At 49.2% G+C, this 13,348-nt stretch overlaps 1 protein-coding gene across 1 annotated transcript in view; it reads left to right on the plus strand.

The window, feature by feature from the left end:
- Positions 1-234: 234 nt before the first annotated feature.
- LOC130402107 (copine-8-like) overlaps positions 235-13,348 on the plus strand; it is a 71,555-nt gene continuing 58,441 nt past the window's right edge. The window contains exons 1-3 of the mRNA XM_056606215.1: positions 235-319; positions 6,860-6,900; positions 11,673-11,719. Of these exons, the coding sequence (XP_056462190.1) occupies positions 243-319; positions 6,860-6,900; positions 11,673-11,719 (165 nt within the window). The 5' untranslated portion in view covers positions 235-242. The remainder of the gene's footprint in view (positions 320-6,859; positions 6,901-11,672; positions 11,720-13,348) is intronic.

A 13,348-nucleotide genomic window follows, 5' to 3' on the forward strand; every position in this document is an offset into this window, starting at 1 on the left:
AGGGAAGCCGTGGGTTCGCGGTTGGAGCTTCGCCTACCATCTGAGGATGAATGAAGCCTCCTCCTCCACACACCTCGGTGCGGAATGCCTCCAGTTCGTCCTCAGGTCTGCTGTCCTGACCAGGTGTTTTAACGGCCCTGCTCATAAGTGGAGGAAACAATCTGCCAAACAAATGACAGCTGCAAAGTAGTGCCGAGGTGTTTTGCTTTAACTTGGAATAGTGAACTGGTTTGAAACTGGCCATGGCCACCATCGGGGACTTCGACCCGCTCACCTCCACCGTGCCTGCCACCAAGATAGAGATCACCGTGTCGTGCAGGTAAGAAGCGCAATGTCCAGCATTGGAATTGTATTTATTAAGTATATCTTTCTTTTAAGGAGGCCTACGTCCAGAATGGAGAAATTAAGATATTATTAGTCACGAAGCCTTAGTGATTGTTTCGTTGTTGTATCTACCCGGCGTGGTCTAACGTCGCTAAGCTTTATATTGTGACCACATGCCTCTAACATCGGGGTCGTTTGTAACGGGGGTCTGTCGGACGGTGTTCTTTTTCGTCACCGGGGTCTGCAGGGCGGTGGGTGTCTTTAACCTGGAGGGGTCGGTTGTAAGTAACGGCGGTCTGACGACGTTGGGTGGGTGTGGAGTGCTTGATGCGCGCAAACCAACAGATTTATCCAGTGCCTTCAAGTGCGCTCCGCTGTTCCGTCCGGATATGGTGTCAATACCGTGATGTTAAACCAACTCTGGACTGCCCCATTCCACATCAGTGGGCTTTACACATTATACAATGTGGTTAAATTAAGCTTACTTTTATTAATCTTAACTGTAACGGTGAGATGTGTAGGTGCGTGCGTGTGTGTTGGAAGGCCCTACTGGGCGTATAAAGAGAATGGTTGTTGATGACTTCGAAATGATTAATCTAAACTTCCACAGGATGAAGTTATTTTATGAAGTTTTCTATAGAAAGACCGTCAACCTGTTCCCCACAGTTGAACTAAGATGTGACATAGCCAGCCTAAGTCTGTTTCTTACTTTTCCTTCTGTAACTTGCGGGCCTTAAAATGTAATTAAATTTGGGAAGCATTATGTGTGTCATCCAACCCCCAACTCATGTGTGATGGACCAGCGTCGTTGGCTCCTTAATCCGCAGACCAGAGGAGCCGTTTCCAGGCCAATTTACAAATGCTCATACGCTGCAAGCTCCGACGTTGTGACGGCTCTATTCTTGATAATACATTTATTTAATGCTATATTTTATATATAATAAAATATCTATATGTATTTGATATATATTTGAGTTAGTTGATATTGAGACGGCTCTATTATTTTAGATTAATTAAGAGAATGTATATTTGAGCTAGTTTATACTGAGACAGCTCTATTCTTTTAAATTAATTAAGAGAATATACTTGTGCTTGTGTATATGCTCTATCCCAGCCCCCTCTCCTGCCCACTATTGGAGTTGTGGCCGGTCTGGGAGGATTAGATGAGGGGCTGTCTCCGATCCCTGCCACTCACTGACAGAACTGGGTTGGATTGATACCCCCAGGAGACGCAACAGGACATGAGAGAGAGAGAGCCCGACCCCGACCCCTGGCTTGGCCCCATATGCTGCTACTGTCAGATATATTGTAAAGTAGCCTCACACTGGAGGAAACACATTTCCTTAGATCTCACTGCTTTCTTGAAAGGCTTTCACTGTTTAATTGCGTTACTTGAAAGTCAAGTCGTCCTGTGTATGTCCATGAATATGGAGATCTTTGTGATAATGTAAACATCACCAGCCAAACTAAACAATCCAAGTGTGTGTGTGTGTACTGGCTGACGTAAGGAAGAGAGATAGAGTCATGTAGAGCACTCCCCTTTACTCTATAAAAGCATGGGCCTTGAAAGTCCTCTTCTAACGTGTTCATCAAAACAGTCCTGATAGCCAGATACTGACAGACAGACTGACTGACTGACTGACTGACTGACGTTGGGCCTTGAAAGTCCTCTTCTAACGTGTTCATCAAAACAGTCCTGATAGCCAGATACTGACAGACTGACTGACTGACTGACTGACTGACTGACTGACGTTGGGCCTTGAAAGTCCTCTTCTAACGTGTTCATCAAAACAGTCCTGATAGCCAGATACTGACAGACAGACTGACTGACTGACTTTGGGCCTTGAAAGTCCTCTTCTAACGTGTTCATGAAAACAGTCCTGATAGCCAGATACTGACTGACTGACTGACTGACTGACTGACTGACTGACTGACTGACTGACTGACGTTGGGCCTTGAAAGTCCTCTTCTAACGTGTTCATCAAAACAGTCCTGATAGCCAGATACTGACAGACAGACTGACTGACTGACTGACTGACTGACTGACTGACTGACTGACTGACTGACTGACTGACTGACTTTGGGCCTTGAAAGTCCTCTTCTAACGTGTTCATGAAAACAGTCCTGATAGCCAGATACTGACTGACTGACTGACTGACTGACTGACTGACGTTGGGCCTTGAAAGTCCTCTTCTAACGTGTTCATGAAAACAGTCCTGATAGCCAGATACTGACTGACTGACTGACTGACTGACTGACTGACTGACTGACGGTCCTGGTCCGCTGGGCAGGTTTCCTGAGACCTGAAGATGTTCCTTTGAGACCGTATTAGACAACCTGAGCATGACTGCCCTGTAGAGAGGCCCGTGATTAGACACATGCACACACGCACACACAGGGCTGTGTATGGTACTCGTATCTTTAAGGTAAGACCATTTAAACTCTAGCAAAGGTCTCCAGTAAACCTAACAGGCTGTCGGTCCGGTTCAATCTAGAAACCAATCACCCTGCAGGGTTTTGCTTGATGCCTTAAACCACAAAGTGTTCTTTGGTGGAGCGACATCTGATTGGTCCGCCACTGCAGCTGCTACAGTGTCCTGCCCTCGGCGCAGAGCGGAACCCACCTGCAGGAGACACAGCCAGGGAAGGCCTTGCTCGAGGGAAGGCGGACATGCTAATCATTTAAGAGGAAGAACTTACTTGCTAGTGGCTGGATTGAGAATGTTGTTGATGTTTTTACTAATACTTCAGTTATTATACAACTATTTTGAATCCTTTGTAACCTTTCAAAATGTATTATTGTGAAGATCATTTTGATGGGGAAGTGGTGGTATTGAACTCATCTTAATGCTTCCATTCACATCACTGTTATCGATGACGTAGTCCATGGTATCTGGATCACTAAGGCTATTGGGATTGGTACTGGTATCATCTTTTATTTACACCGAACCCATTCCAACTCGCGCATGAAAGCACACACGCACACACACGCCCAGACTATTACACACTTGCACCCTTGAAGCCTTGATTGCTACCACTTACATCGGAGGGAGTGACACATCCTTACGTTTTCCCAGATGAAAAGGTCCTCAGCCAGGGGTTTGTCAGTGCTCAGAGTGAAGGTAACCTCCCCCCCCTCCACCCCAGCACCCAAACCCGCTCCTGGCTTCACGATGACCCCTGACCCCTCGGTCCCACCAATCAGCAGGCATTGTTAATGAGCGTAGGGGCAGTCTGGCGTCAGATCCATGGAATTATCAGTAGGGTGTTGTTTTCTGATCCCTCTCAGCTGTTGTGCCCTGGGCTGTAGGCCTGATGTCTGGAGCAGCGCTTAATGACCTTTGATCGATAGGAAGGAGTCAGAATGAGAGGGGGCAGCTCTATCTAAGGCTATTCATTGGTGTGATCTAGAGACACACAGGTCTTTAAGGTCACACTACTGTAAAGACCTATGGATTGGGATGTGGAATGGACAAACGTTAAAAAGGTGTCCAGGCTCGTCCCTCGAAGCGTACGAGAGCAGGAGGTACGCTCTTATTTGACTTTCCTTAGTTTCTTCAAGGTAAGAGCGCTGTAACTAGCGGAAGAGATTGTCACCATTGGCATTTCATCAGAGAGATGCTGGGGGGGGTCGTTACTCTGGGACTAACGAAGGACCCCAGGCTCTTGGATCTATTTCAGGACGGTTGGCACGGCGACGCATCGTCCAGCCAAATCCCCGTCCACCAGCGTGCTTCAGTGCAGCCCTGAGGACACGCATTGGCCCCCCCCGTGACAGGCAGCTGCACCTCTCTGTAGAGCTGTCTGGAGCCACCGGCGCAAACACACGCACGCACATCCCCACATGCACGTGCAAAAACACAAGCACACACACACACACACACACACACACACACACACACACACAAGCAGAGACACACTTACATGCACCAATGCGCACACACAGACATACATAGACACACGCAGACACAGACACACTCACAGACATAATTATACACACAAGCGCACAGACGCACGCACAGACAGAAACACACACACACACACACACACACCAAGATGGGTGCCTACAAGCTGGCACACATACACACAGGGGCCCACACGCAGGCCCAAAGAAGCACACACAAACACAAAAACAGGGGCCCACAAGTGGACATATGCCGCTTTTCCACCGCACATGTAGCTCGACTCGACACAACACGACTCGACACGACTCGACACGGTAGCAGCGCGGGTGCTTTTCCACCGCAAATAGTACCTCCGGGACGTGGGCGGGGTCGTCTGCGCGAAAGGGCCGTGACGTATTTTTGTACGCGACGCAAACAACACCTACGTAACCCACACATGGACAGAACCCACATAACAACAATGGAGAACATCGATGCGATGGTATTCGTGTTCGTATTATTCGCTGGCATGTTGAAGAAATGGAATATGTTGGCTGCGGCGCTACTATGGCTGTTCTATCGTTACCAGCATGGTTGCCATGTCGCTCTCGTGACGGTGTGCAGTGGAAAAGCGGCATTATGCCGCTTTTCCACTGCATGGTACCAGCTCGACACGACTCGACTCGACTCGACTCAGCTCGCCTTTTTTGCGTTTCCACCGCGATCTAGTACCTCAAGTGGCTGCTTTTTCTAGTACCGCCTCGCTCTAGGTTCCAAGCGGCTGAGCCGATGCTAAAATGTGACGTCGGCAGACGGCCGGCCACTGATTGGCCAGAGAGTGTGACGAAGTCACGAGAGCGACATGGCAACCATGCTGGTAACGATAGAACAGCCATAGTAGCGCCGCAGCCAACATATTCCATTTCTTCAACATGCCAGCGAATAATACGAACACGAATACCATCGCATCGATGTTCTCCATTGTTGTTATGTGGGTTCTGTCCATGTGTGGGTTACGTAGGTGTTGTTTGCGTCGCGTACAAAAATACGTCACGGCCCTTTCGCGCAGACGACCCCGCCCACGTCCCGGAGGTACTATTTGCGGTGGAAAAGCACCCGCGCTGCTACCGTGTCGAGTCGTGTCGAGTCGTGTTGTGTCGAGTCGAGCTACATGTGCGGTGGAAAAGCGGCATTAGACACCAAACAAAAACTTAAGAGAAAATAAAAAACGCACACAAAGAAATGTCCATCCTAGCCAATGTGTAGGTCATGTTTCTGGAAGATGTAGGAGCCAATATTGCAGGGCAATGGAGGGAACTACCCTGCCTTTTACAATCACACACGGTACTGACAGCTGCAGCTCAGGTCACATGAGAGGATCCCTCCCCTCGCTGCCTCTCCATCAGCTCACCACACTTTGTTAGACGCTGAGCACATGTTGTCACTTCTGTTCGGAGATGGATCTGCTACCAATAAATATTCCCACCCTTTGCCTCACACATGCGTGTATGGCCCTATGATGTATGTGTCTGGGTTTGGGTTGAGAGGCTCACAAACAGCCTGCTGGTAGATTTTTTCCACAGTTTTTTCTCATTATTTTACTATTATTGTTGTATTATTAGATCATATTCTTATTCTTATTATTACATTTTCGTCTCAGTTGGATGATTTCTGTAAATCCTGGGATCAAGTAGTCTGCCGCGCTCCAAAGAACGCACCGGTTCAGAAGTGGGTCGCAGAACAGAGCAGAGACGCACAGGAAGCAGCCTGCTTCTGTCTTCTCATTGGGCCGCCCCAGACTGCTTCTGTCTTCTCATTGGGCCGCCCCAGCCTGCTTCTGTCTTCTCATTGGCCCGTGTGGTGTACCAGCCTGTGGCCTGCTGCTCTACAGATGTATTATTCAGTCCATGGTTGAATCCATCTGCCAAATATCAATCCGTTCATTCAGTTAGTGTGTGATTTGTCATGAAACAAATCCAACCCAAAGTGGAATGAGTTCCTTTCTTCTTCCCATTATATAAAAAGGAGAATGTTTTAGCTGATAACAAGCTATTTCATGTGCTTCCAGGGATTCAAACCTGGTATTTCTTGTGCCAGTTGGCTGCTGTGTGTGTGGGCTTCTCTGGTTCTCAGGCTTCAGGGTACAGCCAAGCATATGATGCTCTGCTTTGTCTCCTCAAAATCTCTCTTCTCCTCGGACAAATAACTTGAAACACAGCGTGGCTGTTCTGCTCGTAGCAACGCAGGTTCCGTTCCTTCCGTTGTGGTTTGCTTATCAACAGCAACATGTATTAAAAAAAGCATTCAACGTGTTTAGTGTGCTGTTATGTGTGGGATAATAGCACCTCATCTTAGCATCTTTAGGGAACCACCTGGGATGGAAGCGCCGCCTTAGATTCTCCGCTTGGCAAATGAACAGAAACATTGTTGAACGTTATTCTGTAACTTTAATCCCTGAATAGAAATGGTCCAGCTTTTCAATCGCATAAAAGAGACATGTGGAGATGTGGAGTATTATGGGATGGCATCGGGCCAGGTCTGGCCCCTCCCCTTCCTCTCCCATGCATGGTTGAGCTGTGTCAGAACTTCCAGTCCTGGGAGCGAAAAGAAGAACCAAGCCAGGAAACTAACAATGTCTTCTTCCTCCACAGGAACCTGCTGCACATGGACACCTTCTCCAAGTCAGACCCAGGTAGCCTTCATTCTCTCACTACTAACCCTTACCCTAATCCTTAACCTCGGAACCCTTCATCACAGTAACAGCTTCCACCCTTACCCTTAACCTAGGAACCCTTCATCACACTTACAGACTCCAACCTTAACCTAGGAACCCTTCATCACAGTTACAGACTCCACCCTTAACCTTAACCTAGGAACCCTTAATCACAGTTACAGCCTCCACCCTTAACCTTAACCTAGGAGCCCTTAAACACAGTAACAGACTCCACCCTTAACCTTAACCTAGGAACCCTTCATCACAGTTACAGACTCCACCCTTAACCTTATCCTAGGAGCCCTTAATCACAGTTACAGACTCCACCCTTAACCTTTACCTAGGAACCCTTCATGACAGTTACAGCCTCCACCCGATTACAGCAGAGGCTCCCTCCTTTCAGGGGCCATGAGGAGGGCCACAAGGTCCAAAGTAAAAAAAGACCTATAAATAATAACAAATGGTACCAGGCATATCAATTATCTATGTCTAAAGCTATCGACAAACCATGGGCTAAGCTTATGCCCCTTTAAGCTATTGGAAAAGTTCAGTAGGCTGGTAATGCCTACTGTGTGTGAGGCTAGCCAGGGCATCCAGCCATGAAACTAGCACGGTGAACGGAGGCTGAATTCTTTTGGGAATTCATTGCATACAAAAAAAAATAAAAAATGGGATGATAATAAAAATAAATAATAAAAAACGTACATTAATTAGGCCAATTGAGAAAAATCGTAATTCTGCACACTATCAGCTTCATCAAAACTTTTCATCATCATCATCATCATCATCATCATCATCATCATCATCACCATAATCATCACCGTCACCATCATCACCATCACCCCACCCCCACCATCATCATCCTCGCCCCCACCCCCACCATCACCATCCCCACCATCATTAGTGTGAACCACATTCTCTGCTTATGCATAATTAGGACATGCCTCAGATTTTCCTCATTACAATGTTGTTTGATATCCATCTCCAGCCCCCTACTCTGAAGAAAAGGTGGCTGGATGTTGGAGCATGTGTGGTATTTACATGAAGGCATCCTTGATCGAACCTTGAACATTTTTTATCTTGGCTTCAACAATGTCGATGTGAAGAACAATAGACGATTAAGAGCCAGTTCACCAGTTATCTCTATTGGCAGATAGAAATAGAAACCTGCATGTGTAGTCAACAGATTGAGTCTCCACTATATTTTACACACACACACACACACACACACACACACACACACACACACACACACACACACACACACACACACACACACACACACACACACACACACACACACACACACACTAAAGGCATGTGGCCCTGTTAGTCAACGCACTGATGAAATTTAAAATACAGTAAACCTGTTAATGTGAGAGCAAAACCAAAAGGAAAAGTCTCAGTCTTCACCCTTCACTCCTTCCAAGCTAGTGAGCTTACAGCCATTTCATGTCGATTTCATGTCCAGGAAAGCCCTCCCCTTCTATAGCAGCATGCTCTCTCCTCTAGACGGAGGAAGGGTTGAAGCTGAACATCAAAGCTGGGACAGCTCATTTACAATCTGAGCAAGTGAACGAGTGGCGGCTGACTTGCATGAATGCATTTCGTAGACACCAGACCGTGCATAATGGCCAATTTTAGAAGGAAAGAACATGCTTTAAGTTTCAAAATGGACTGCTCCTACATAATACTGTAAGGGTGCTGAAGGTTTTGCTTTCTCGTGCCACCGTTTTCCCAAAACGTAGACGAATACGGAGCATGACTCCAAGTACCGTCCGCTACTTCAAGGTAGCGGACGGTAGGCCAGCCACAGACACACAAACCCAGTTCAATGTGGCGCAGCACGGCGCCGGCTATTGATATGACCCACGGATTACCGGCTTAACCTCTCTCTTCCTGGCATGAGCGGGGGCCTGGAGGGCCAGAGAGACCAGGTAATGATCCGACGCCAGAGGGGTCCCGATCCTCAAACCCTTCTAGCCCAGCCCGATCTGGATAAAAAGATGGAAGGAGGCGGGGCGTCTCTGGTCCTAGGGTCTCCTCCAGAGCTCTGTCATGTCCCCGGTCCAGAGCCGCATCCCTCCCCGGAGGAAATAAAACCCTGTTCAGGGCGACTGGGAAAGTGTGTATTGAAACACATCTGTCGGTCCCCAATATTAAATGCCTGCTCAAGATTAAACGAGGACAAACAGATCAATAATAGGAAAGATTGACAGGAGACCCTTGATCCTTTTGAGCTGTAGGGGGCGGGGGTTACAGCGGGAGCGATCGTAGGTTACCATAGGGATAAGTGGTCTGTGAAGTGAGGTCAGTGTCCCCGTTTGGTCCCTCTGTCTCCTGCTCTGTCCACGTGAGGCAGAATCCAGCTTTGGTTTTCCACTCTGCTGGAGGTTTGAACAGGCAGCCCGCCCTCTCCCCGCCGCCCAGCAGGTGGCGTCGGGGAGAGGTCTGAGCCCCGGTCCCACCTGCGACCCGGGAGAGGAGCTGAGCCGGCTGAGGCCAGGCGGTGGGGGAGGCCTGTAGAAGCACCATCTGGCCCGGAGGCTGCTCCATAATCTGAGAAACTCTCCTGGGCTTGGGAGGGGGGGGGGGTCAATTGAGGAGGATGATGATGAAGTGCACCACCTTGACGGGGCTGGCTTTGATGACCCAGGTGGCTCTGTGACAGGACCAGAAATCAGTTCTGGGAGCACGTAGACGGAACCAGTACTCTCCGGCTTTGACTGCCGCCATATCAGCTATGGCTCGGTCTCTGTATATTTTTCTTTTTACATATGTGTCTACATATATACAGTATGTGTATTCATCAGATTGCTAAAGTACAGGTCAGATGGATGCAGTTTATTGCAATATTATATTTAATTAAATACAGAATAAGGAGAATCCAACCTTGGGTGGGGTCAGACAGGACCGCAGGCTCCTGAGGATCCAGGGAATTAGAGATGAGGAATGAGTCATCCTCTGCATGAGTAGGAGTACTGAGGCCAGCACTACCAACCATCTGTGTATATGTGATGGCGCCTCTTATGCTGAGAGACAAAGTTGGACAGTAGAGAAACGGCTCTGCTCAGTACCGCGGGCCCTTCCAACTCTCCACTCGCTCTCTGATTCAGCTGGCTGGGTCCGGTCTGACAGCCGCATGGCTCGCTTCTTTCACAACATCAACATCTTCTGGGAAAGGCTTGCATTGTCCTCCTCAAACATGCTATATTCATCTACATTCACACGCACGCGCACACAGCTATTTATATTATTTATATTGTTAAACTGGCCGACCAGGAGGACCTCGTGTGTTGGGCGTTGTCTGCTTGCTATGGTCTGAGATCCACGGGACATCGACATGGTGGTCTTGTAGGGTGTGGATCTTGCTTTAAAGGATGTGAAGAGTCTGTAATGAATGTCCCCCGGCCCCCTCGTCTCTCCGTCCCCTCATCTCTCTGTCCCCCTGTCTGTCCCCTCATCCCTCTGTCCTCGCCTCCCTCCGTCCCTTAGTTGGGAGGAGGGAGGAGAAGGTGTTAGGGGCCAGAGATGGTGGTGGGCATAGTACAGCCCGGAGGGACTTGAGGGCCAGGATTGTGTCGAGGGATAGTAATCAGGAAGCGGAGAGGAGACCAGAGGATGTTTGAGAGCTGAGGAACAGGAGGGCAGTCCAGCAGGTGAGAAAACATCTGTAAAGAGGGAGAAGATGAAAGGAAATTTGTGTGTGTGGGTGTGTGTGTGTGTGTGTGTGTGTGTGTGTGTGTGTTGGGTGTGTGTGTGTGTGTGTGTAGGGGTGTGTGTAGGGGTGTGTGTGTGAGGATGAAGAGGAGACCTGGGAGGTGGCTTTATTCGGGGGCAGAGCAGAGAAGGGTGGCGGGGGGATGAAGATGAATTAAAGTGAGGGGAAGAAACAAGGGTTTGATGGATGAAGGAGGTATGGGAGATGTCTGAGCCCTAAAGCCCAAAATACATTGCCGGCGAACGGCGTGTGTCCAAAAGCCGCCTCTATTATTTTCTATGTACAACCCCCACACCGGCGGCGGCTAGGCGTGCGACGCCCCGCGATCCTTCAAACCACTGCCCTGAAAAAGCTTCTTCATTTTAGCTGCATGCTGAAAGTCGACTAGTTTGCACCCTATTGGTGCTAGGGGCGGCACTTGACACACCGCCGCACTGCAGCGGCGGTATGGTTTAAGCTTAAGGGAAATAAAGTCTTTAGTCCTGGTCCATCTTTAGTCCTGGTCTGTCTTAGTCCTGGTCCGTCTGAGTCCTGTGTCTGTCTTTAGTTCTGGTCTGTCTTTATTTGGTCTGTCTTTAGTTCTAGTCTTTCCTTAGTCCTGGTCCGTCTTTAGTCCTGGTCCATCTTACTCCTGGTCTGCCTTTAGTCCTGGTCCATCTTGGTCCTGGGTCCATCTTAGTCCTGGTCTGTCTTTAGTCCTGGTCCATCTTAGTCCTTGTCTGTCTGGAGCCCTGGTCCATCTTGAGTCCTGGTCTATCTGAGTCCTGGTCTGTCCTTAGACCTGGTCTATCTTTAGTCCCGGTCCATCTTTAGTCCCGGTCCATCTGTAGTCCTGCTTTGTCTTTATTCGTGGGTCCATCTTTGGTCCTGGGTCTGTCTTTAGTCCTGGGTCCGTCTTTAGTCCTGTAACTGTAGCCTGTAACGCTGTAACTGATTGGGATGAATCTATATTGTGTATATTGATCAATGTGTAATATGTGATGCGATAAATGCAGCTCATAACTCTGTGTCTGTGGCCCTCCCTCCCTAGTGGTGGTGCTCTACCTGCAGGGGCTGGGGACCAAGGAGTGGAGAGAGGTGAGTGTCTTCCCTTTTCATGTTGACCATGGCCAGTGCTCTCCCGGGTCAAGGTTATGAAACACTAATCTCAAGGAACCGTGGATCAGAAAGAGCTTTATTACCATGGAAGGTTGCACCTACGTTGATGTTTTGCCAGCGCAGCGAAGAAGAGTGTATATGAAAAGGCCACCTGTTCCCATGACTAGGAATAGCTGTTGAGCGATCATGCGGACGGCGGATGAGATGAAGAGTAGATTTCATCTGGTATGACCACCAGTCAACATGTTAATGTGTTCGGCTGGAGTCACATGATTATCATTGGAAACATTCAATTCTTCATATATGAAACATCTCATCTGCAGATATTTTGAAATAAATAACTACAACATACACTGTTGATCAGCTTCCACAAGACTCTTGTTCAGAGTTCACCTAGACTCTTCACAGCCACCCCCTCCCAACCCTCCAACACACTTTTGTATGTTGTCCGTCCTGGCACTAATGTACGCACTTATGGTATGTTGTACTTAGTTATAGGACTTAGTTGTGTAGCATCTTATCCTAGCTATCTTTGTTGCATACGGAGAATGGATTAATTTAACAATTGTAAGTGCTTGGCACTTGTTTCTATGAACATCCTTCCTGTACCGACAGCAATTTATTTACTACTGCTTTACTACTATACTACTGACAAATGTACTTATCGTTTGACGCTTTGGATAAAAGCGTCTGCTTAATGCCCTAAATGTAAATGTTAATGTCAATGATTAAATGTCTCTGAGAGAGAGTTGTAGGGAGAGAAAAATAAAAGCTCCCTCCCTCTCTCTGCTCCTCCCTCCCTCCGTCTCTGCTCCTCACTCTCTCTCTGCTCCTCCCTCCATCCCTCCTACTCCCTCCCTGCTCCTCCCTCCGTCCCTCCCTCTCTGCTCCTCCCTCCCTCCCTGCTCCTCCCTCCGTCCCTCCCTCTCTGCTCCTCCCTCCATCCCTGCTCCTCCCTCCCTCTCTGCTCCTCCCTCCATCCCTGCTACTCCCTCCCTGCTCCTCCCTCTGTCCCTCCCTCTCTGCTCCTCCCTCCCTCTCTGCTCCTCCCTCTCTCTCTGCTCCTCCCTCTCTCTCTGCTCCTCCCTCCCTCTATGCTCCTCCCTCCCTCTCTGCTCCTCCCTCCCTCCCTACTCCTCCCTCCCTCTCTGCTCCTCCCTCCCTCTCTGCTCCTCCCTCCCTCTCTGCTCCTCCCTCTCTCTCTGCTCCTCCCTCTCTCTCTGCTCCTCCCTCCCTCTATGCTCCTCCCTCCCTCTCTGCTCCTCCCTCCCTCCCTACTCCTCCCTCCCTCTCTGCTCCTCCCTCCCTCTCTGCTCCTTCCTCCCTCTCTGCTCCTCCCTCCCTCTCTGCTCCTCCCTCTCTGCTCCTCCCTCCCACCCTACTCCTCCCTCCCTCTATGCTCCTTCCTCCCTCTCTGCTCCTCCCTCCCTCTCTGCTCCTCCCTCTCTGCTCCTCCCTCCCACCCTACTCCGCCCTCCCTCTATGCTCCTCCCTCCCTCTCTGCTCCTCCCTCTCTCTCTGCTCCTCCCTCTCTCTCTGCTCCTCCCTCCCTCTCTGCTCCTCCCTCCCTCCCTACTCCTCCCTCCCTCCCTACTCCTCCCTCCCTCT

This window comes from Gadus chalcogrammus, chromosome 13, assembly GCF_026213295.1.
Source record: "Gadus chalcogrammus isolate NIFS_2021 chromosome 13, NIFS_Gcha_1.0, whole genome shotgun sequence".
Lineage (NCBI taxonomy): Eukaryota > Metazoa > Chordata > Actinopteri > Gadiformes > Gadidae > Gadus > Gadus chalcogrammus.